Here is a 22416-nt window from a genome sequence, read left to right as displayed (position 1 = left end):
CTCACGTTCGTGGTAAGATTAGGCAAGAAGTCGCTGGGCCCGATGGCCAGTTGAAGGATTTCGAGCGCGGCCGAAATGAGATTCTGGCGTGCCTCTCGGATGCCTCGCGGTGCATCGTTGGGCAACACGGTAGTAGGCCCGTCTGCTTCGAAGGACGGCTGGGAGAGATGGTTGGCATCCAGGTACTGGCTCACGATACTTGCGTTCTTGGTGATGCTCCAACTCAGTTCCTCGAGAGGAAAACTCGACCCCTTCCCGGGTGCACCGTTCAGTTGCCCTGACGTCATGTTTGAAATACGAAATCGAAGTAACGGGAAGGGCTGTAACTGCTATAATAGTGTAAGGAGCCTGAGGTAATTATCTATCGAGCGGGCGAGCCCTCGATTCTGTTGCGAAACTCGTTGACAAGAATGGCCCCGGGCAAACAATACGGAACACTTTTTTGTAATCAATACTTACCCTTCGATTGAGTCCCGCTTCACTACATTCGCGCGGGCTAATCAGCTCCCTAATGTATAATTAATTGCTACGTACCGACATGCCGGTCGCGGGGATGTCCGCCATATACAACGGTACGGCTCAGATGAAGTTCCCTGATATCGCTAGTCATCAAGCTCATGTGCGTGTGCCGCGGCGGTGTGGACTCCCGACCGGTAACCGACAGCGGTCTCCGGTTGGGCGGCATTGGTGCACCTGCTCTTTGCGCGCAGCACCTGCCAGACGGCCCGCGCGCGCGCATCGGGATTTCCCTTGCTTACCTTACGTATCCCGACCGCATGCCCGGCTTTTTGCCGCAGATCGATCGTTCGTTTACTGATGTCTCTGTTCACTCGGTTGAAATTGGCCTTTTTCCTAGGACCCGATCCCAATCTCTCTTGTTAATTGATTACTCCCAAGATGGTCTGACTCGCCCTTGTCACTGGTCACTGATCACCGGCCACCGGTCACCGATCATTTGTGAAGATGGTGTGCCGAGGGAATTGCTTATGCACTAATACTTGAACCAAGTGAGTGGCTTGGGGACTCGGACGTTCTACCTGGATTCATATTAATGCGGCCACGATGACCCGTCTGAGCTCTCCTGGGCAACGCAACCAAATCACACCGAATGAACGGTGAACATCTCGATTACTACTTTGATTCAACGATGCCGGCAGATCCCACCTCCGACAAGCTCCTCATCACAGTGGGCGCGGGAAAGCAGAGCCTCGCGCTGCTTTCGGTCCTCGTGCCTCATTGGAAGAACATCCGGCTCGGCGCGCGCTCCGACGCGTCGGCCGCTCGGCTCGCCAGCGAGTTCCCGAGCGCCGAAATCGTCCGGGCGGACCTCGACAACAACAAGGACGTCGAGCGGCTGGTCCGGGGCGTCAACGTCATCTACCATTTCGGCCCCGGCCTGCACCCGCGCGAGGCCGAGCTGGGGATCCGCATGGTCGACGCCGCGGCCGCCGAGAACCGCCGCCATCATCCCTCCGCCGGCCCCATCAAGCACTTCGTCTTTTCCTCCGTCGCCGGCTCCCAGATCCGCAAGCTGCCTAACCACGCCTGCAAGAGCCTGGTCGAGGAGGCCCTGATGGAGAGCGGCCTCCCCTACACCATCCTGCAGCCGGGCTTCCGGATGGACGCCTTCCCGCTCAAGGCGGTCCTGGGACAGCAGCAGCAGCAGCAGCAGCAGCAGGAGCAGCAGGAGGAGGAGGAGGAGGAGGAGGAGGGCGGGGACGGCGCGGCCCCGATCGTCTACCAGTGCGCCTGGCGGCCGGAGAACGCGACGTCCCTGGTGACGCTGCGCGACCAGTCCGAGGCGGCCAAGGTGGTCCTCGAGGAGCGCGAGAGGCACCTGTACGCCACCTACCAACTCGTGTCGACGCCGGCCCCAATCCCCTACACCGAGTTCGTGCAGCGGGCGGTGGGCGCGGCCGGGAGGAGGGTCGAGGTCGGGTACAAGGGGTTCGAGGAAGCCGTGGCCTTCTACATGCGGCTCCTGTTTGGCAGCGAGGACAAGGCGGACCCGGAGGTCCGCGACGGGATGCAGCGCACCTTGTTGTACTACAACCACCGCGGTCTGCTGGGCAGCTCGACGCAGCTCGAGTTTCTGATTGGTCGAAATGGGCAGACTGTGGAGGAGTGGGCAAGGTCGGTGCTTGGTTTGTGACGAGGTCGAGGAAATGTGAAAAACAAGAGAGAGGGAAAGGAAAAGAAATCAGATAATGACCGGTGTTGCAGGTTACAAGAAGGCCGTTCTTTCCTCTTCGTTGAATATGGTTTGCCAGTGTTCCGGGTGTAGTTCGATTACTTGCCTCGCGCCAAATTGCTCTTGCAACTCATTCCTTCCTGTGATGGAAGAAGTGACTTTTCTCAAAAGGCTCCGAAGGGTAATTAATTAATTGCTTATTAATCTTCGCAACCTTTTCTTGATCAGCCAAAACAACTGGTAGAAACAAAAAGGAGGGTAATAATTAATTATGCTCCGATTCTGTACAAGTACTAAATACTTTCTTTACGAACTCCCGACTCCTTGGAATAATCGCTACATGCACTCTCTCCAAATATTATTTGCCCTCTCAATTAATTACCCTTTGCGCCTTCTCTCAGCAAATGACATATTAATTACTCACAACTTCCTGCACGGCTCTAAACGCCATAGTTGCCCTTCGTCAGAGTGAAGGGACAGGAAAAAAAAAGGAAAAAAAAAAAAGGGGGGGGGGGCAATTATATCAGCGATGAAGCGCACGTACCTGGCATTTCAGCGAAACGGCCATCTGTCGACGCTGCAGGCCGTCGTCACCGCCGTCCGGACGGTCGCATCTCTCGAGGAGAGCAACCGGAGCCTCTTCAAGGGGGCTAGGGACGACGACCACGTCGTCGTCACCGACTCGACCATCTTCCACCCGCAGGGAGGGGGCCAGCCCTCGGACGTGGGCGCCATGACGGCCGAGGGCGAGGGCGGGGCCCGGTTTGACGTGCACATGGTGCGCATGAGCGCCGTCGCCCAGGGCGAGGTGCTGCACTGCGGGCGCTTCGCCGACCCCTCGGCCGCCCTGTTCCGGCCGGGCGACCGGGTGACGCAGCGGATCGACGTGGAGAAGCGGCTGCTGTACTCGCGCTACCATACCGCCGGCCACGTGCTGGGCGCCGCGGTGCGGCACCTGCTCGAGAAGGAGGTGGAGGGGTTCGACGAGACCAAGGCGTCGCACTTTCCGGACTCGGCCGCCTGCGAGTTCCAGGGCCTGATCGAGGCCCGGTGGAAGGACGCGATCCAGAGCAAGGTGGACGAGTACATCGACAAGGACATGGCGGTCGAGATCGAGTGGTGGGACGAGGACGACTTCCGGGCCAACGGCATGGGGAGGCAGATCCCCGACCGGGCCGCCATGGGCTTGGCCGACGACGAAAAGTTCCGCGTCGTCCGCATCGTCGGCGCCGAGACGTACCCCTGCGGCGGCACCCACGTCCAGAGCACCAAGCTCTGCGGCAAGACCGTGGTCAAGAAGATCAGCCGGTCCAAGGGGACGAGCAGGGTGGGATACACGCTACCCTGAGCTCGTTCGGCTCGCCAGGTTGGCTCGAGACGATGGCGTGTATGTACTGTACATAGATGGGTACGGTGCCTATAATTAGACTCTAGACTTCGCAAGTGTATATTATGTTGCGCAAAGTGAGAACGGAAATCGGTGTGGTGAGAATGTTGAAACTTGCTCTCCTTACGATGTGTACGGGGAGCAAAATGCTTGACATGATGAACTATCATCAGTCCGCCTAGCTGGCTTTCGTTGTTTGTAATTATTTCTCTACCCGGAGATTGTGACCAAGATACAACGCTTAAGATGATTCACTTCTATCCGCTCATCCGCTGATGGGCGGAAAAAAAGAAAGAAATCTATGAGATACTGCTGTATGATGACATCGTACATCGAAGCAATGCCTTTGGTGACACAAGTGTATGTACAGTCAAGGAACGCTCAGAGGGTGCGTCATGAAGTTCCCTCAACCTTGGCCGTGTCGTTTGGGTCGCAGTCTAGGGACACGTCAGCGGTTGTCGACATCGCCAAGAAGCATCGTAACCCCTATCAAGAGGCAGCACTTAATTACCCTCGAAGACATAGCCAGCACGGGTCCAGAACCTCAACTTCTCGCGACGAAACTCCTCCAGATCCCTAGACAGGTAAGAGCGGTGTCAGTCTGCTTGCCTTTTAAATCGCTAGATGCCTCGCTCCCCTGTGGGAACAATCAAATATAAAAGCCGAGTAAGACCTCCAACCGTGACTGTTAGGGGCTCCTCCCGGTTGGGAAAGGGTACGTCGTCACTCACCACTCCTTCTCCTCGAGATCCTGCTTGTTCTGGAAGACGTATACCTGAGCCTCCCTCTCGGCGCCCTCGACGTTGCCCTCGCCCTTGAGGTTGCCGAGCTTGTCGAGCAGCCTGACGGTGACGGTCTTGCGGACGTACTGGCTGCCCTCAAAGTAGTCGAGCTTGGCCATGTTGGCGCCGGTGAGCCCGGTGGCAAAGGTGCCGAACACGTCGTGGTCCTTGTCCTCGACGATGCCCGGGTAGTCGGCGTACCGGACCCGGCGGCGGCAGTAGCCGTGCAGGATGGCCGGCTGGAACGTGTGCTGCTTGGCGATGGCCTCGGGCACGTTCTTGCTGCCGTAGCAGACCGAGTAGAAGACCTCGGGCAGCATCTGTGCCGCAACGTATGCTTGGTCAGTAACCCCCTTTCTCCTCCAGTTGGCATAAGAAAAGGGGATCATCATCGCTCTTACCAGTGTACCTAAAGGGAGTAATTGGCGATGGGAGACGGAAGGGGTTGTTAGCAGGTGTGTCCCCGCCTGTGGATTCGGATTTAAGGCACCGGAGCGGATGCTTCGCTCACCATAGAAGAAGGCACACTGAGTGCCATCATCGCTCTTTGCGCTGCCCTCGACGGTCATCTTGCGTGTGGATATGGATGGCAGTGAAATCGTGCTCTTGAGATAGGGTTGCTGGATGATAAGCTTGTCCCGACTACTTGTAGTAATTAAGTCGAAACTAATTAAACGATTGAATGGAGCGGGGAACGAGTGTTTAAATTAGTTCTTGAGAAGAGAGAAAAATGGAGGTTTAATTCGCGAGGAAGCCTCAGCTAATTAGGTATGCTTAGGCCCTTTAGGCCCTTTAAGCCCGGAATCAATCAGGTTGAGCAGTGACTGGTCCCGGCCGACAAGACCCAATCGGTCTTGTTACAGTATGAGTCTTATCGGTGCCTAGGTTTGATCTTATCGCCCGTTGGTTCAGCGTGCCAAGCAACGAACGGGGAATGACTGGGGACTTGCGGCGGGGTGCAGCTCCCGCAGGGCAGATTCCTTTGGAGCCTAGTGTAGCCGTTGTTCTAATTATCCAAACATCCAACCAACACAGGCATGCGCACAAAAGAAAGCACTGGCAATGAATGGCTTAATCGCATCTGCATCCATTTGTGCTGACAATGACAGTAAACAGTGAGGATTGGTAAAAGGACATGCAGATGCATGCAGTCAGATTCACTTATGAGTTGATCACAAACACACAAATTGTTTCCTTAGCAGGATCCTAACAGTCCCAGCCACCTCGGTTTGCTTCACTGTCTTGGAGGCAAGAAATATGACTAAACGAGAATAGAAAGTTTCCAAAGACCTGGCACGAGAACTGCACAAGCTCTCTCGTCATTTAGTCAATCCGGCATGGCAATGTCCACTCAACATTTACTGTTAACGCCGAGCTAGCCGCGATCTCGGCCCCCGCGATGCAATCCCCCTCTCTCTCACTCTCTCTCTCTCTGCCCGACAAAAATGTAGCTCCACTTTCTTCGACCACAACTCTACATCTCCACCACAACTATCATTAAACATAAACTCGAACAAACCAGCCTGGGCTACGCATCCCAATGCGGCTCCGCCCCCCACCCCCCTGCAAAAGAAAAAGAAAAAATGTCCGAAGCGCTGGTTGACGAGATAGAAGCCATCAACTCCATCTTCGGCGACGAGACGCTCGCGCGGGAGCAGGACGACCCTTCCGTCTTCGTCCTGACCCTCCCCGGCGACACGGCCTCGCTGCGGCTGCGGTTCCCGCCCGAGTACCCGGACGTCCCGCCGGCCGTCCTGGGGACGCACAGCGCCGGTTCCGCGGGCAAGCGCGGCGCCGCCGCCCGCCACCTGGCCCTGTTCCGGGATGCCGTCGGCGAAGTGTACGAGCCGGGGCAGGTGTGCCTGTTTGACGCCATAGAGAAGGTGCAGGAGCTGCTCGCGGCCGCCGGGGAGGGCCGAGGGGAGAAGGGGGAGGAAGGGGGGGAGGGAGGGGGAGGAGGAGGAGGAGGAGGAGGAGGAGGGCGGGAGGAGGAGAGGAAGGAGGAAGAAGAAGAAGAAGAAGGAGAAGAAGGCGGAGGAGGCGGAGGCGGCCGGGGCACCGCCGCGTCCTCCTCCGCCTCCTCCTCTCTGGCCCTCGGTCTCGGCCCGCCGCCGCCCTGGACCGTCTCGGTGCCCTTCGTGGAGAGCAAGTCGACCTTTGTCGCCCGCTGCGCGCCCGTCACCTCCCCCTCCCAGGCGGCCGACTTCCTCGCCCACCTGCTGGCCACGGACAAGCGCGTGCGGACGGCGACGCACAACATCACGGCCTGGCGCATCCGCGGCCCCAACGGGACCAGCTTCCAGGACTGCGACGACGACGGGGAGACGGCCGCCGGCGGCCGCCTGTTGCATCTCATGCAGCTTATGGACCTGTGGGACACCATGGTCGTCGTCACGCGCTGGTACGGCGGGCAGAAGCTGGGGCCGAGGCGGTTTGCTCTCATCAACCAGACCGCCAGGGACGCCTTTGTGAGGGCGGGGTTGGTGAAGGAAGAAGGCGCCGCTGGGGGTGCAGGTGGGAAGAAGAAAGGGGGAAAATGACAGTTAGTGGCCCACGCAAGCTGTCTCGGAAGAGGGGAAGATCTGAGGTGCGAGATGAGAAGCAGTTGGTGATGGTATTTTATACTAAGGATACGTAAAAGAGAGGGGGGGAATGCGGACGGCCACAAAACGAGGTTTCCTTTTTTTTCGCACTTGCCCGATAACGACAACCCTTTTTCGAAACGCGACCCAAGGAAAAATATATACCAGCGAACGGGGAAGAAAACAAAATAAATAATCCCCCACTTTTTTTCTCCAAAGTCCAGGACATCTTCACTGGTTCTTCCTCAACTAGGGCCCTCACTCCCTTCCTCCCCGGCAAGCAAAGGCTTCAACACTCCCAACGCCACAGCCGCCTGCTCCCGCCCCAAGATCACCGCGCCCGCCCGCGCCGTGGACAAATACGACAACTCAGCACCCAGTCCGATCCCAACACCGACACCTGCAGAGCCATTCCCCCCGCTCCCTGCCACGGCATTCAGCTCCCTCACCAGCCTCCCCGCAACGCCCGACACTATCCCGGTAGCCTCAAACGGGAGGTCGGCCAGATCCAGAAAGATGGGCACCAGCGCGCCCTCTCCTTCCTCCCCCCCCTCCTCCTCCATCCATCCCTCGCCCATGGGACCGACCAGCGCGCTCCCAAAGATCTTCAGCAGGGCCTTATCCACCAACAACGACGGCGGGTCATCCTGCGCAAGCGTGACGCTCAGGAAGCGCGGCTGGGCAGCCAGCGCCGCGACGATGCCGGTGTATAACCTGGTGTCGACCGTGTCCACCCAGCCGGGGCCGCCGCCGCCGCACCCGCTGCTCCCGTTGCCGCCGCCGCCGCCACAGCCACCGTTGGGGGCGCCGCTGCCGCGTCGGGAGCGCCCTGGGTGAGAGGAGGGGGTCACGGCGCCGCGGATCCCGCTGCACTGGACCAGGGTGAGGCCCGGCTCGATGCGCGGCGTCACGTGGCGTCGCTTGAGGAGGTCGAAGGTGCGCTGCTGGAGGTCGCTTACGGTGTCGGCCTGAGACTCCGGGTTGGATGGTGCTCTGCCGCGGGCAGTGCCAAGGCCCGGGTGGTGAGCCGTTGACGTGGGAGAAGGGTTGGCGGATACGAGACGCGACTGATCGTCGTCGGAGAAGACAAAATTTCGGGCGAGGAGGGTCTTGACAACCGCTTCGCGGTCTTTGGTTGGCACCAGGATGAAGTCAGAGTCTAAGGCAAGGTTAGCCTAGCCATGCTGCCTACCCACTCCCCGTTGCCAAGTGATATGCCGAGACGTAGAACGGTCGAACTGAATGGGGAAAAAAACAATGTCCCAACATGCGATAAGGGGTAAAAACACATACAATAGGTAGTAATGAAAAATATTGGGATATTAGCCAGTGCCAACGGCGACGTCAACTCTGCAACTCTCGATCCCGCGTCCATGTCTGTGCCGTACACGCTGAGAGCGACGTATGTGTCTCTAGAGATGGCAACTGTCTTGGCCTGATCCTTGGGCAGCCGATGGATGGCCGGCTCAAATACGGAGGAAGCCCAGGACGAGTTGCAAACGATGGAGCACTCGATGGGGGTAACGCTGATGTTGAGGAAGCCATGGCTGTGGTCTTCGATGGTCCACCCCCCTGTAGCACGCTGGCTCGGGTTTTGGCTGGGCGGAAGGAGGATCTTGAGTATCGGCTGGAGGAGGCTGGAGTAAAGATCCAGGGGTATGTGGATCAGGCTAAGAGTGCCGTCCTATGTGGCGGATGTTAACCTTGGATGTAGTTTCTAAGACGCGGTGCCAGATTTATATTGACAAGCTTGACCGTGGATCGCCGTTATATCTGAACCACCATTGACGGGCAACTGTACTGCGGGTAACAAAACCAGCGATTGGCCTTACCAGGAAAGACACTTGTGCAGTCATTATTCCAGGCTGTGTTCTTGCGGCAGTGATGATCGTGCCCTTGGGATGAACCGTTCAATGCTCGTGCATCGCTTCTGGGTGTGGACGCCCCAAATCTAAAGAGGAATGAAGCCGGGTGTCTCCGAACCCCCCTTATCGTGTGTCCCGCACAGCACCAACGTCGGTTCCTAGCGAGAGTAAATTGCAGAGATGAAGGCTTGAGTTAAATGCAGCGGCGTGACCATAAAAAATTCGCTGATATCAAATAGAGTTGTGATCTAGTAACGAGAACGAGGGGTAGTGCCCACTCTGTCTCGATAGCAAGTTCCGAGAGCGGAGGGTGCCGTACTTGCCAGGATCTGGCCCTTAAACGAATTGCACTGATGAGAACGAAGCAACGCTTTGATACAGAACTGAGATGCGTGTTGACGGGTGAGATGTAGCCTGGAGATTGCCAACTTTCCAATGGAGTTCGCTAACAGCGCGGTGAGCCGTGTTATTATTTTTGGTCCGGATGAGACTGGTGATGCCAGTTCACTGCCAAGACAAACGATTCGGCAACAGATCCTCTCGGTGTTGAGCGCCCAGTGTTTTATGTTCCAGATGGTGGTGCAGGGTGGACTCCCCGAAAAAATGTTCAGGTGTCGAGGAAGAGGCGGGCCACGGCCCAAGATATCGAATAGAGCAGGTAAAGCGGAGAGGTAAGATGATAGATAAGAAATGGGCCTTGATGGGCCCTCGAAAAAGCCCCATAGATAGAGGGGTGGCCATTGCTATGAATCGGGATCGGATCGACACTCGTGGATGAAGCTTTTGCCACCCCATTGCGGATCGTGGACGAGGAAGAGCTGTCCTGCTGGCCTGCTAGCACGTGGTCCTGAGCTCTGCGCATACTAAGCATCGTGTAAATGGGTTCTCTTGAGACCTTGCATGATAGCACGGGAGCTACGAAGCACCGGATTGCAGCTGGTTGCAGATGGTGGGCCAGAGCGTGGGGGCGTAGCGTAGCACGGTGTCGGCAGAATATACTATATAGCCTCAGTTGATGTTTCCAGACTTCTGGAAAAGGAGAATCATGAAAACAACCTGAAGGAGAATAAGTATAAGCGCCAATCATATCAAAGCGGCGCATACGCTTTTGGAGAGGGAACCGGCCAGAGAGCTCAACCAATCGACGGAACCAGCACATTGCCGGTTGCCTTGCAGTGGTTCTCGGCTTTGCAGCACCCCGCATGGTGGTGCGCATCACAAACCTCATCGCCAAACGGGTACTGGCCCCCAAGTAGAGGCGAAGGTGGGGTCGGAAACAGCTTGGGTCCGGATATTGGTTCTGGCAGCCTGTAGTAATATCCAGGAGCAGGACATGCGTCCGCCAGGGGTGCTAGGAAAAGGGGGTCTCGGCAGGAGCACTCCTTGACACCATTGAGGAGGGAATTGGCCAGCGGAGAATGGGACACTCCTTGGCCCCCATCTACGAGACTGTGAGCGTACATCCAGTCGCAGTCCTCATCCGGCTTCTTCATGGCCGGTTCGAGACGCAACCTCTAGCGGCACGAAGGTGGTATCGGAAGTCGAGCAGGGCAACACCGTCAGAGTGAATGGCGGGGTGCCGGACCAGGTGTTGTTGAACGCGTGGCAGCCGAGACAACGTGGCCGTACCAGGTTGTGTGGGTTCTAGTCCACTGGAGCACTGCTTCTTATCTCCCTCTTGCTCTGATGATCATCAAGGGGTAATGTTCAATTTGCCGGGGGCCGTGCTAGGTTGCAAAAGGTGCTCGACATAAGGAGCCGCCATCGCGCGCTGCTAAGTTGTGTGTGTGACGGGCGCTGTTGTGGAAGCTGATGAGGGCTGCCTCGGCCATTGGAAAAAGGGGGTCTGCCGCCACTTGCCGGCACTATCCGACTGAAAAAAAGCAAGGGGGGTCGGTGCAACTTCCGATCGCATCTAATCCCTTGTTCTTGTGTTATTTTTTGATACCGACGACAACCAGATTCCGAGGGCTCTCGCGGTAGTCGAAGACGGTCTCGACCCAGCAGTCGCGGACGATATCGGAGTGTTCACGGAGGAACAACCAGCGGTCTGTCACAATGAGCGACTCCACGACGCAAGCGCTGAAGGCCATCAGGCTCCAGACCGCGCTCAGCTCCCGCTTCCGGTCGCGGAACGCCTCCTCGTACTGTGCGATCTCCTCGTCGGTGATATTGCCCATCTTCTCCTTGATGGTCTGGCTGTATTGGCTGAAATCCGGGTTGGTGGTCAACTTGGCAATGGCCCCACGCACATAGGCCGTAAAGGAGGTATAGCACTGTTTGCGCAACGAGCCGATGACCACGGGGTTTGTGCTCGAGTTAAAGGGGCTCTCTGTATCGGTCTCTTCACCATGAAAGACCCTGGAGATGACTCCCCTGTCAAGGAAGATCTTCTGCAGGACGGCACGGTAGAAGTGGCGGGTGAAGAAGGCGTCGCTCTCTCGGTCGGTCCAGTTTTGCGGCGCCTGGCATGCCATCATGCGGGCGGTGATGTTGAGCCGGATGCCGTCACCTCCATAAGTCGATACCCGCTCGCTCATCGGGTACCCTTGAGGGTCCCTCCTCTCCGACTCCCGAACAACCCGTGCATTGAGGGGCTGCAGGGTCGGCCGGCTGAACGGGGGCTTGAACGTTGGCGGACCCAGCTTCTCGGTGAGGAGATTGTAGCAGCAGCCAACAATGGCAACGGCCCGAATGCAGGGGTTCATGATCATGGAACGGATGCCGTAGTGTGACAGGTTACCGCAAGAATGGATCGAGATGGCCATCATACGGAGGTCTTCCTGCCGGACCCCATTTTCCCGGCCGCGCAGTTGGGAGAGCACGCCGGTCAGGTCGGCATGTTCCAGGCGGCCGACGACGTACTGGATAGTACCTTTGCCCTCCTCGGTGGTGTACGTTGCTTGTAGCTCCTTTCTAGATCTGAGGTCAATGGTGTTGATATCCTCATCCGGTGCGCCGAGCTCCTTTGCCGCGCGCTTCAGCGCCTCCTCGTCCTTGAGCAGCGACGGGTCGACGGTCTCGCGGACTCGGTGGTAGAGCTTCTTGTTGCGCACCCGCTTCTCCCTCTCGGCCAGCCCCGACAGGATGTCCAGGTCCTTGGCACCGGCCATGTTGGCCTCCTTGCTCTCCACGGCAACAATATGCTTGTTGTAAGGCGGACTCGCAAGCGTCCGTCCGAGGTAGTTTTGGCCGCTGCCAAAGTCTACAAAGTGAGTGAACTCGGCGCCAGTTACCCGCGCAACATCCTCGGCCAGCCTGTCGATGTAGCCGGCAAAGTGCGTGACCTCGTGGATCTTCTTGGTCTTCATCCCGAGCGCTACATGCCTCGGGAGAACCGGCAGCTTCGGCCTGCTGGGGCGGAACGACCGCTGCAGAGAGAACCTTCTGACGTCCTTCACATACTGAACAAGCGACTCGGGTGGGGTGAGAGATCCCGGAACATGGTCTATCGACGACAGGTCATCTCTCATCAAAAAGTCCAACAGGTCGATTGGTTTTGTTTGCAGCAGGTAGTCCTGCCAGTCCTTGGGCACAGCTGCGGCAAACAGGCCAGGCTCGGTGGTGAAGAAATCGAGAATGTGGACGCCGCCGCAGAGAAAACGGAACAGGTCCGAGTGGGCAGCGAAGTGCAACAGGCCTTCCACATACTCGTCTGCCGAGGAGAACTCATCCGAGTACGGGAGTGGCCGACCTGGCCTCGTCGTAAACTGGCTCATGATTTGCGCGCAGCATGTGTGCTCAAGTACAGGCAGGCACAGAGTGAGTGAGCGAGTGAGTGGTATTAAAGTGCGAGTTCCATTTTCATTTTGTACATGGAGATCAATGTCTTGGCAGACAGGTGTCTGCCGGTCGTGTGCAACTGGCAGCCGCTCGGCCGGATTTTCAACCGGCAACATCCGCCTCAGTAGTCCCTGCTGCAGTTCGAGTCTCGATTCGCGTCGTCGCAAAGTCACTTGTTGCCGGTCCTGGGCGTACTACTGGGGAATTCCTGCCGAGGGTGTCTGACTACAATCGATCAAGATGGTGCGATCCCTCACTATCGAACACTTGTTCCCGGAGCCGTGCTAACCGCGCAACCCCAGGTGTTCATCTTCGGCGTCAACTTCAACGAGAACAAGCTGGTCAAGGTGCGCTGCTGCATCTCTCCTCCCCCTCCCCGCCGGTTTCTCCCCGCAGCACGCTGACATGAGATCATTCCTTTTAGAAAGCCCTTGAATCCTTCTACGCCCTGGGGCCGCAAACATCAGCGCGCATCCTGGCCAAGTACTGCATCCATCCGCGGGCGAAGGTGGGAACCCTCCCGCCCAAGACCATCACAGCCCTGACCGCCGAGCTGTCAACAATGACGATCGAGAACGAAGCGAGGAAGATAGTCCAAGACAACATCAAGCGGTTGCGTGACATTGGCACATACCGCGGCAGGCGACACGCCATGGGCCTGCCGGTTCGCGGCCAACGGACGAGGAACCAAATCAATACCGCCAGAAAGCTCAACAAGGTCGAACGGAAGGGTTAGGGGAAGGGAGGAGCGTGTCACGGGCGATGATGGTATATATATAAATATATATATACTGCGGGCGCAGGCGAGTTACTTGTGCTTTGCCTTGCCCCTCCTGCCGGCGGATGTGTTCGCGGGTAATCTCTTTTCGGGGCGGGTAGATATGATGGGTGGGCATCCCCGGTTGAGCAAAGGCGCACCGGCGTGTGTTTCTATGTATGTACACTACGGCACTACGGAATATCACCCAGGGCTAAAAGAAAGAGCTCTCGGTTGACTTTTCCCCCCGTCCCCCCTCCCCTTTCCTCTGTTGGGCTGCAAACGCCGTCGCATCTTCAAAGTTCTCTCCATCTACGCCGTCGAACGCTGCGATGCGCCTGGGTAAGTCGTCTTCCAGTGGAGGCTCGCCGGCCCTCTGCAACTTCTCGGCGACAGCCTCGACGTCCGTCCAGACGCGAAGGACGTTACCGCCGACGATGTTGGCGGCGTCCTTGTCGCTCACTCCCTGCCTCAGCAGCTCGGCCACCAGGGCCGGGAACCTGGACACGTCCTCCAACCCTTCGGGCACCTCGGCGATCCCGTCAAAGTCACTGCCGAGCCCGACGTGGTCGAACCCGATCCTCCGACCGATGTGCAGGATATGCCTGACGACCTGCTGCAGCGTGGAGTTCGGGGGGTAGAAGTCCGGCAGGCCGTCGTCCCTGTGGGGCGCCTCGACGCACGAGATGAAGGCCGGGTTGAAGTTGACCATGACGACGCCGTTCCTCCGCCCGACGAGGTCGAGCACGTCGTCGGGGACGTTGCGGGGGTGCGGGCAGAGCGCGTAGGCGCTCGAGTGGCTGAAGATGGGCGGGGCGAGGCTGCCCTCCCAGCCGTCGCGGCCGCCGCCGAGGACGTCGCGCATGGTGTCGGCGCTGGTGTGCGACAGGTCCACGATGACGCCCAGGCGGTTCATCTCGCGCACCAGCGCCCGCCCGGCGGGGCTGACGCCGCCCCAGACGGGGGGCGCCTTGCGCGGCGCCGGGTGCTCCCACAGCGCGGCGTCGGCGAAGCGGTTGCCGCAGTTGTGGGTCAGGGTCGCGTAGCGGACGCCCAGGGCGTGCAGCTGGCGGAGCACGCCGGCCGAGTTGCCGATCTGGTGCAAGCCCTCGATGGCGAGCGGCGAGATGAGCCGGCGGCCGCGGCTGTGGCGGAAGCGGTGGAGGGCCTGGCGACTGGTGAGAGTCGGCGGCAAGAGGAGGTCGGAGTGGGCTTGCTGCAGGCGGGTGAGGAGGTCGATCTGGTTGAGGGTTTGTTGGACAGCTTGGGATAAAACAAGTCAGTTGGTGAGATAAGAGGCGAATGGTGTATGAGAAGGCAAAAAAAAAAAAAAAAAAAAAAAAAAAAAAAAAAAAAAGAACGGTCTGGGCTTACTGCGATGGTAATTCTCATCCGTATAGTCGGATCCGTTTGCTGGACAGGGCCAGAAGGCGCTCCAGAAGGCGCCGCCGTTCAAGCCAGCCCTCAGACGGGGGATGTCGACGTGACCGCCCAGGCCACCTTCCGCGAAGGGCTTGCTGAAGGTCTCATTGTAGATGTGGTTGTTGTAATACGCCCTGATCCAGATGGCCAGGTCATTGTGACCATCTGCCAGCGCAGTTTAACATGAGGTTTCTCTTCTCAGGGTAAAGAGTGAAGAGGTGGTGGGGATGCGGGGCCGGTTTACCTATCAAGGGGTTATGGCGCAAGATACGCTTGACGCGCGCCTCGATGCTGTTTCTGTGTTTGGTCGAGGAGAAGGGAAGCCCGTGACCGAAGCAAGTGGAATAATAGCCAGCCGATCGGACGAACCAGGCGAACAAGACTAAGGGCAGTACCACATACAAGGCGGCTCTCGCGGCTCTCGCGGCCCAGGGCCTCCGGCGAGCGCGAAGTTCTTGCCCGGAGGAGTGGTCCGCTTTTTGCCCCATCCTGGCGACGGGCCCCGGGAGCTCCGTGACGCTCGTCATCGCCGTTGACAGCAGGACTTCCTGCTGGTTGTGATGCCGTACAGGAATATGTCCAAGTAGACCAAGTGCCTCCGTAGCTCTACTTTACCCGCGGACATAGATAGGTTCTGGTTTGGTGCTACGCTAGTGGGTCTAACGTTGAGTAATCCGTACTGCACGCATTACGCGGCCGGGTACGGAATACACTACTCCCCGCTCGGAATACAGAATGAGGGAGCCGATGACAAGTACGAGAAAATACGGGAGGCAGCAAATAAATGCTCAAGCTGCCATCACTTGATGTATTATTTTCCATATTTCAAACATTTTTGTTCGAACTTTACGGATTTGTTTTCAGGCTCCCCGTGAGGATGCAATTACTTTTATCTCACTTTCCCGCTCCTCCTTTACTAGTACTTCTCTCCCCAGGGATCCCACTCAATCGCGCAGCACCCGACGACAAGCCTCCGTAACCCTTGCATGCCCCTCTCTTTTGGATCACTCTTGGCGTGGCACTGGGGGAACTTCCGTCGCAAGATTCTCCAGTATTCGAGGCTGATTTTGTGACCCATTACTCCGTACTAGCGCTGACACAGCCTTGTCCGCATTCTGTCAATTTTCGGGCTGCGCTGCTTCGCATCTGACCCTGAGCAAAGTTGGGTGTCTACTGCGTAGCAATCTCTGCTTAATATCGAGCTTACTGGTGTTCCTTCTCCCACGACGGTGTCATTGTCCCTTAGGGTCCTGTCCCGTTGTAACGGTCGACCCACCAAAGGGTGTAAGTTACGTCATGTTTCATATGTACACTAACCATTCGTATCCAGGCACCAATTGCATAGCCCTGATAGCAGTGGTGTGGAGGTGCATGTTCTCTCAAGTGCTGTACTGTACCTGAAACATAACTACTGTGTACACTAGCATAAAAACTAATGCAGTGTGTACGAAGTGCACGAGTCGGCGCTTGTCCCATGATGCTCGCGATCAAGACATGCTCGGTTGGCGGCCGCTGCACTGCCCCCCAAACCTAGACTAGCTATCGAACCCTGGTGCAGCACTGCGCATACTGCTCGATGCAAAAAAGCCCTTCACCTGCAGTTGGTCCTGCGTTTTACGTTTTGCGTTTTGCGTTTTCGAGTTGTCGGTGTGTGCTCGAGACCCCGCTTGGGTCCCAAAAAAACACTTATCGGGGGAGACCCTGGTACTTCGTACTGCAGGGGCCGAAAGGAACACACGGCTTGGGGCCCGGGCCCAAGCAACTAGCGGGACCAGCGTGGCCTCGCCAGGCTGGATACCTCAGGTCGTCTCTGACAACGGCAGGCTCGGTGCCCTGTGCCCCGTCCAATGGGACGTGGGGTTCCTGCTGGGCAGCTTGCATCTGGGCTTGGGCCGGGTCCGTAGTTATTCCAACAGACGAAATGTCCTTGCCAGCTTCATAGACTTGTGACAAGACACAAAACCCTTTCCCGCGGACTTGCGGTCTCTTGCTTCAACCTCCTTTGTCGTCAGCGCAGTAGCCGGTTGCTGGCCTTCTTCTTTGCGCCTCCGAATCTCTCTGCACCGGCTGCTCAGAAAGTCTTCCAAGTTTTTTCTTTCCACAAAGTCGTCGTCACCTTCGACCTCCGGCGCGCAAAGCCAAGACTTGACTGCCAAAGCCTCAGCTTTCAGACTTCCCGTCCCAAACCGACGCAAAACTCAGAGCCTCCCCTGCAACCGCCAGATTCGGAGCTGTGCCACGACTGGCTCGCAGAATCCCAACCTTTTTCAAAGACGCACACACACACACACAAACGCATACGAACACATACACTGCTGTTTCTCTCGCTGCCTAGGTTGCAGAGCCGGAACCACGACCAGAGGCGCGCAATCGGCACTCCTCGCGAAGATGCCGGGTTTCGCAGAATCGTTTTGGTCAAACGACTACGCCGCAGGTAAGCCGATTCTCCCCCCCCCCCCCCCCCAAAAAAAAAAAAAGAAAAGAAAAGAAAAAAAAAGAGGGTTTGACAGAGAAGGAATCTTTTCAGCGCTCGCATCACAACTAACTGAGTGCAAGGACTGGGCGTCCTGTTCGGAAAGCTACAGCAAGGCATCGTCGAGAACCGGCAGGTCCTGACGATTGCCCGCATGCGCGCCGAAGCCGAGGAGATCTATGGCCAGCGGCTATCCGAGATCGCCCCTGCGGTCGACAAGATTCAAGGCGGGTTTGACCGCGACGATGGCGCCAGCGTGCGGAAGGCGTACGAGGGCGTACGAGCCGAGATGGAGGATGCATCCAGGAACCACAAGAAGATTGCGCAAAACATCCGCGACTTGGTGGTGAATCCTTTCTCCCGCTGGTGCGAAGCCCACGAGGCCCGGATACAAGACTCGCAAGAGGAGCTGCAAGCGCGGATCAAAGCCCACGACAAGCAGGCCGAGACCGTCAAGAAGCTCAGGAGCAACTACTTCAACAAGTGCCGCCTCGTCGAGGACCTCGAGGAGGAGAACAAGCTGGCCTTCCAAGACCCCGAGTCGAGCCCAAAGCAGAACATCCCGGCCATCAAGGTCAATCAGGACCCCGCAGAAGAGGAGGAGCCGCTCGAGATTGGCGACGTGTTGTATACCCCAGAACAGGTCAAGAAGATGCTGTCGCACATGCTCGCGACCATCAAGATGGGCGAGACCAAGGTTCCCATCCTCGGGACGTACCAAAATACCTCTGCCGGCGCCGATATCGTGGAATACATCCAGCAGCACATGGGAGCCACCAGCGTGAGCCACGCCGAGAGGATCGGCCAGGACTTGGTCACTCACGGCTTCCTGCGCTTGGTCGGCAACGTGGGCAACACGTTCGCGAACAGCTCCAAGATGTTTTACCAATGGCGGCCCAAGGCCTTCGAGACGGCCGGCGTCCCGGAGAAGAAGGCGCTCGGGAGGACCTTCTCGATCCCCGTGGGCGGATCAGAGAGCGGTGACTCTCCGGTGGTTGGCACCGTGACCGAGTATTTGGCCAAGTGGGACGTCCTCAACACCTCGCGACCGAACGAGACGCCGGCCGAGCGCATGCGCCGGGAGGCCCGGGAGGCCGACGAGCGCTACAAGGCCGCGGTCCAGAAGCTGGACGAGATGCGCTGCGAGCTGGAGGAGGCGATCTACATGCACCTCAAGTTCCTCGAGCGCTGCGAGCTCGACCGGCTCAAGGCGATCAAGACGGTCATCCTGGACTTTTCCGGAACCATCAGCAATGTGATTCCGAGCCTTCAAGCCACCGTCGACAACATGATGCTCTTCCAGGAGACGGTACAGCCGCTCGGGGACCTGCGCTACCTCCTGGAGAACTACCGGACGGGCAGCTTCATCCCCAAGGTTGTGGTCTACGAGAACTACTACAACAAGGTTGACGACCAAACGTTTGGCGTGGACCTTGAGGCCCGCGCCAGGGCCGACCGGAAGCGGGTCCCCATCATCATCACCACCATTCTTACCTACCTGGACCATCACTACCCGGATCTCGAGGGTGACGAAGCCCGGAGAGGGGTGTGGTTGGTGGACGTCCCGCTTTCCCAGACACACAAGCTGAGGGCCAAGGTCAACAACGGACAACCGCCCGCACTTGAAACGTTTGCCGAATTCGATATACCCACGGTCGCCAGCCTCCTGAAGCTCTACCTCCTCGAACTTCCCGGTATGTCCCGCTGCTCGTCGGCAAGTGGCTAGATAGAGAGAGCATACACTAACGACGGGTGCCAGATTCCCTCGTCTCCTCCCACGTCTACGAAATCATCCGGACCATCTACAACAGTCCGGCAGCCGAGGGGGGTGATGCTGCGCGCATTCCTGTCCTGCAGCAGACCCTTTCCCAGCTACGCCTCACCAACATCGCGACGCTTGATGCTTGCATGAACCACTTCACGCGCTTGATCGACCTCACGTCGGCAGACGAAGAATACGTTCAGAAGCTGGCGACTACCCTCGCCCCCTGCATCCTGCGTCCTCGCACCGAGACGTCGCTCACCATGGAAGAGAAGCACGCCTACCGCCTGATCCGGGATCTCTTTGCGCACAAGGACGCCATCTTCAATGAGCTGAAGCGCCTGTCGACCATGAACGCGTCTGGCTCTGGCAAGGGTAACCAGGGCCGGCCACGTGCAATCTCCACCGACGAGAGCAACCGAAAGGCGCACATGGAGGAGCGCAACCGGGCAATCCTGGAGAAGGCGAGCGGTAGCCGGAGCCGGGCGACGTCGCCGGCCCCGGGCCCCCGGGCCCACCGCCGCGACAGGAGCGTCGGCGGACCCGAGACCCGGTTCCCCATCTCGACGAGCAACATCTCCAGCCCGACCAGCGAGCACAGAAAGCGCACCAGCCTCGGCCCTAACCTCCCCAAGCGGACCAGCCTCGAGGTCCCGGGTGAGTCAGACGCCAGCATCGGCCTGAGCCACCCGTCCGACGGCAACTTCATCATGAACGGCGTCAGCGCGACCGTGGCGGCATCATCATCATCATCAGCTGCTGCCGCCGCCGCCTCTGCCGCCTCCGCAACCCCGGCAACGCCTCCGTCCACCTCGGCCGCAACGGCGACGGACCCGCAACTGGCCAAGGTGGCCGCCGGCGCCGGGGGGCAGGAGGGCACGGTGGAGAAGCGCAACAGCCTGGGACGGAGCGGCGCCCGCTTCGGGTCCGGCCGCCGCGTGACGCCCGCGGCCTCGGCGGCCGCGCGGACGACCGCGCCTCCGCCGCATCACCAGCATACGGGGAGCGGCTCCCAGTCGTCCTCACAGGCGCAGGACCACCAGCAGCAACAGCAAGGCGGTGCCCGCCATGCGCATCAACATAGCGTCACGCTCGTGGACGCGCCCATGGACGATTGATGATGATGGTTTCATCGGGCGGGCGGGTTCCGTCATGTCGTGATGATGGATGGAGATATGGATAGACGAAATGATGCCATCGATGCGACCCTGTGATGCTCCGAGAGAGTTGTCATTGTAGCAACGAGAGGACGTGTAGTACCGGAGAAGCAGCACAAGAAGAAAAGACATGATATCATGATGGCTAGCTAGCGTGCGGGCGGGAGCGAGCGAGTTGGGGCGGTTCGGTTGCTATGTATCTCGGTCTGTTCCACACATATCCTGTATCGGTTTATGTTTTTTTTTTTTTTTTTTTTTCTCTCTCTCAGGAGATGTTGGCCTTCCCTCTGTTCCTTTGCTCCAAACCCGATGGCTCGTCGTCTTTTTTCGGTTGAGCGCTCCACTAGCCAAGATGATGACGTCCTTCCCAAGTCTCCTGCCCTCTCTGTCGGAGAGTTCGTTCAGGCTGGCGTTGCCGTTTGTGGTCGACTGCTGAGAAGTTCGTGGGCTAAGTTGTTTGGCTTGTTGCAAGGGCGGTAAGCCGGTATGACTCCGTCTCATTGACGGGCAATCTATTTTGACTTAGCAATTCCCTTCCGGCGTTGCGCCGCTAGGTGAAAGTTGTGCAAAGCAGGTATGTTACATATAGCTTGCCGTTGAAGTGGGGAACTCTACCTCGAAGGCTACGCCCCTTGCATGACAACGGCAGCAGCAGCAGCGGCCTTCCTTGGTTTTTGCTCATCCCAAGCTGCGCCGAAGCTCTTGCAGATGCGCTTTCTAGCCTCGGCGAACAGAAAAACACAGATGCTTGATCCAGGGGCAATTCCTTTTGAGTCACGCCGTGGTGACATTTTTGTCCGTCCTCATCCTCGTCTCCACATATCCGTCCTCGAACTAAAGCAGAGGCCGTCCTCCTTAGGCTTTGTGTTGTTCGGAAGTCACCAACCCAATGCCACGCACAATCTCAAGCGTCAATCACCGGGTTATAAAACGGTTGCGACACCTCTCTCCTTCCAAGATGTCTGAGGAACAGAAACAAACAACACTCTCCCGCCTCACCAAGGCAGCATACCTCCGTACCCTAGACGTTATAAGCCGTAGCGCATTCCTTTGTGACAACGCTGACATCCCACGTCTCACTCACATATCCCGTTCGTTCCCCTTCACACAACTCATCTGCCCAATTGGCGAGGATACACCACCAGCGCACAATGGCTTCTACCGACATCCTGTCACAGACGCTGTCGTCCATCACAACCATCAAGCTCGAGCAGCTGCAGAAGCAAAAGGAAGCGTACAAGACGAAGAAGCGCGCCCTCCATGAGGATGTCGCCGCCGAGCGCGACACGGCCAAGAGAACCAGGAAGCTGCTCAAGGGGTACGAGGAACTCCGGTCTCTCGGACTCCAAAACAGCCCGACACTGTCGAGCCTGGACGAGTTCCTCGACCAGGCCGAGTACGATCCGTCCGTCACCGATCCCCTGCTGAAGGAGTACGAGGCCGAGGTGGGCCACTACATGGACGCCCTCACCAACAGATACGAGTTCGCCTCGCTCTACGGCAAGCTCGTGGAGGAGTGGATCGCGTCGGGCGGCAGCGACTCGGACGCCGTCGTCGGCCGCGAGGAGATGCACCAGCAGCGCGCCACCTGGGAGGCGTACGTGTTCGAGGCCAAGGAGACGGACGGCACGGCCATCAAGGCGTACCTCGACGACGTGTTCTCGTCCAAGGAGGCCAAGCAAGCCCTGGGCGACGTCAGGAAGAACTTTGCGTCGTGGCAGAAAGACTGGAAGAATCGGGTCCACTTCGACGAGAGCACGCTCGAGGCCGCCATCGCGGGCATGCTGCGGAGCGACATCCTGACGGAGGAAAAGCGGACGACCCTGAGGGACTTCAAGACGAACAAGGTGGTCCTCGCCGAGATCGCCGACGTGCTCAACATGCGCATGTCGGCCATCGCAACCTGGACGTGGGGCGCTCCTCTCGTCGTGGAGCAGCGCCGGAACCTCAACGGCCGGTACCGCTTCTACACGGACGAGGACCTGCTGCACTCCATCTTTGTCTACTACGTGGGCCTGCAGTGGGCGGTGCAACTCCGCGACGCACTCACGGACTTTATCGAGAGAGAGGGCGTCTGGAAACCCGACACCAAGCCCATCTCCAAGGCGGATGCCCGTCGCCGCCACTTCTTTCTTGACACGACCACCCTTCTCCATCCGAAGTCCGTCCAGACAGCGCGAAACTATCACTTCCGCCAGATTCTCCTTGACCAACTGCCTACGTCGGTTGACGAGGTCAGGGGCTCGTACGGCAGT

General features: G+C 58.2%; 9 protein-coding genes across 9 annotated transcripts; 5 read left to right on the top strand and 4 right to left on the bottom strand.

Moving 5' to 3' along the window:
- Positions 1-927: 927 nt before the first annotated feature.
- Positions 928-2216, top strand: P884DRAFT_219942 (uncharacterized protein). The gene is made up of 2 exons (XM_069439431.1): positions 928-1007; positions 1077-2216. Exon 2 carries the CDS (start codon positions 1109-1111, stop codon positions 2150-2152), a length of 1044 nt encoding a protein of 347 aa, XP_069299208.1. The 5' UTR covers positions 928-1007; positions 1077-1108; the 3' UTR covers positions 2153-2216.
- Positions 2217-2701: 485 nt separating this feature from the next.
- P884DRAFT_257163 (Threonyl/alanyl tRNA synthetase) lies at positions 2702-3637 on the top strand. Its single transcript, XM_069441124.1, has one exon. The coding sequence runs from the start codon at positions 2721-2723 to the stop codon at positions 3537-3539; it is 819 nt and encodes a 272-aa protein (XP_069299207.1). The 5' UTR covers positions 2702-2720; the 3' UTR covers positions 3540-3637.
- Positions 3638-3650: 13 nt separating this feature from the next.
- On the bottom strand, positions 3651-5153 carry P884DRAFT_290713 (AIG2-like family-domain-containing protein). The gene is made up of 4 exons (XM_069444069.1): positions 4870-5153; positions 4310-4686; positions 4090-4154; positions 3651-4015 (listed from the first exon to the last, which is right to left on the bottom strand). Exons 1-4 carry the CDS (start codon positions 4927-4929, stop codon positions 3972-3974), a joined length of 546 nt encoding a protein of 181 aa, XP_069299206.1. The 5' UTR covers positions 4930-5153; the 3' UTR covers positions 3651-3971.
- Positions 5154-5943: 790 nt separating this feature from the next.
- P884DRAFT_276108 (ribosomal protein S5 domain 2-type protein) lies at positions 5944-6900 on the top strand (the record flags this gene model as incomplete). The annotated part of the gene is made up of 2 exons (XM_069442913.1): positions 5944-6243; positions 6505-6900. The coding sequence occupies 2 exons, from the start codon at positions 5944-5946 to the stop codon at positions 6898-6900; spliced, it is 696 nt and encodes a 231-aa protein (XP_069299205.1).
- Positions 6901-7093: 193 nt separating this feature from the next.
- P884DRAFT_321536 (ACT domain-containing protein) lies at positions 7094-9054 on the bottom strand. Its single transcript, XM_069445405.1, has 3 exons — positions 8775-9054; positions 8236-8626; positions 7094-8101 (listed from the first exon to the last, which is right to left on the bottom strand). Exons 1-3 carry the CDS (start codon positions 8796-8798, stop codon positions 7188-7190), a joined length of 1329 nt encoding a protein of 442 aa, XP_069299204.1. The 5' UTR covers positions 8799-9054; the 3' UTR covers positions 7094-7187.
- Positions 9055-10741: 1687 nt separating this feature from the next.
- Positions 10742-12526, bottom strand: P884DRAFT_196117 (methyltransferase domain-containing protein; the record flags this gene model as incomplete). The annotated part of the gene is made up of 1 exon (XM_069437955.1): positions 10742-12526. The coding sequence occupies one exon, from the start codon at positions 12524-12526 to the stop codon at positions 10742-10744; it is 1785 nt and encodes a 594-aa protein (XP_069299203.1).
- A 106-nt stretch (positions 12527-12632) lies between these two features.
- Positions 12633-13560, top strand: P884DRAFT_328278 (mitochondrial 37S ribosomal protein uS13m; the record flags this gene model as incomplete). Its single annotated transcript, XM_069445590.1, has 3 exons — positions 12633-12650; positions 12893-12937; positions 13015-13560. 3 exons carry the CDS (start codon positions 12633-12635, stop codon positions 13324-13326), a joined length of 375 nt encoding a protein of 124 aa, XP_069299202.1. The 3' UTR covers positions 13327-13560.
- On the bottom strand, positions 13561-15644 carry P884DRAFT_239505 (membrane dipeptidase-domain-containing protein; the record flags this gene model as incomplete). The annotated part of the gene is made up of 3 exons (XM_069440139.1): positions 15014-15644; positions 14722-14934; positions 13561-14610 (listed from the first exon to the last, which is right to left on the bottom strand). The coding sequence occupies exons 1-3, from the start codon at positions 15294-15296 to the stop codon at positions 13562-13564; spliced, it is 1545 nt and encodes a 514-aa protein (XP_069299201.1). The 5' UTR covers positions 15297-15644.
- A 1094-nt stretch (positions 15645-16738) lies between these two features.
- P884DRAFT_219919 (uncharacterized protein) lies at positions 16739-20393 on the top strand. The gene is made up of 3 exons (XM_069439430.1): positions 16739-17203; positions 17326-18936; positions 19002-20393. The coding sequence occupies exons 1-3, from the start codon at positions 17158-17160 to the stop codon at positions 20120-20122; spliced, it is 2778 nt and encodes a 925-aa protein (XP_069299200.1). The 5' UTR covers positions 16739-17157; the 3' UTR covers positions 20123-20393.
- The last annotated feature ends 2023 nt before the right edge of the window (positions 20394-22416 follow it).

Source organism: Thermothelomyces heterothallicus (genome assembly GCF_042370625.1).
Source record: "Thermothelomyces heterothallicus CBS 202.75 unplaced genomic scaffold P884_scaffold_6, whole genome shotgun sequence".
In the NCBI taxonomy this organism is placed as follows: Eukaryota; Fungi; Ascomycota; class Sordariomycetes; order Sordariales; family Chaetomiaceae; genus Thermothelomyces; species Thermothelomyces heterothallicus.
The sequence above is the reverse complement of the archived record's forward strand: the minus strand, read 5'-3'. Positions and strand labels throughout refer to the sequence as shown.

Bases quoted from the DNA above. Each gene is read 5' to 3' on its own strand.
- P884DRAFT_219942 (XM_069439431.1), top strand. From the start codon at position 1,109: ATGAACGGTGAACATCTCGATTACTACTTTGATTCAACGATGCCGGCA.
- P884DRAFT_257163 (XM_069441124.1), top strand. From the start codon at position 2,721: ATGAAGCGCACGTACCTGGCATTTCAGCGAAACGGCCATCTGTCGACG.
- P884DRAFT_290713 (XM_069444069.1), bottom strand. From the start codon at position 4,929: ATGACCGTCGAGGGCAGCGCAAAGAGCGATGATGGCACTCAGTGTGCC. The intron at 4,687-4,869 runs GAGCGAAGCATC...GCATACGTTGCG, and splicing joins AGTGTGCCTTCTTCTATGGT to GCACAGATGCTGCCCGAGGT. The intron at 4,016-4,089 runs GTAATTAAGTGC...ACGTGTCCCTAG, and splicing joins TGCTGGCTATGTCTTCGAGG to ACTGCGACCCAAACGACACG.
- P884DRAFT_321536 (XM_069445405.1), bottom strand. From the start codon at position 8,798: ATGACTGCACAAGTGTCTTTCCTG. The intron at 8,627-8,774 runs GTAAGGCCAATC...TCCGCCACATAG, and splicing joins CTGCACAAGTGTCTTTCCTG to GACGGCACTCTTAGCCTGAT. The intron at 8,102-8,235 runs GTATGTGTTTTT...ACCTTGCCTTAG, and splicing joins ATTTTTCATTACTACCTATT to ACTCTGACTTCATCCTGGTG.
- P884DRAFT_219919 (XM_069439430.1), top strand. From the start codon at position 17,158: ATGCCGGGTTTCGCAGAATCGTTTTGGTCAAACGACTACGCCGCAG. The intron at 17,204-17,325 runs GTAAGCCGATTC...ACTGAGTGCAAG, and splicing joins GTCAAACGACTACGCCGCAG to GACTGGGCGTCCTGTTCGGA. The intron at 18,937-19,001 runs GTATGTCCCGCT...GACGGGTGCCAG, and splicing joins CTACCTCCTCGAACTTCCCG to ATTCCCTCGTCTCCTCCCAC.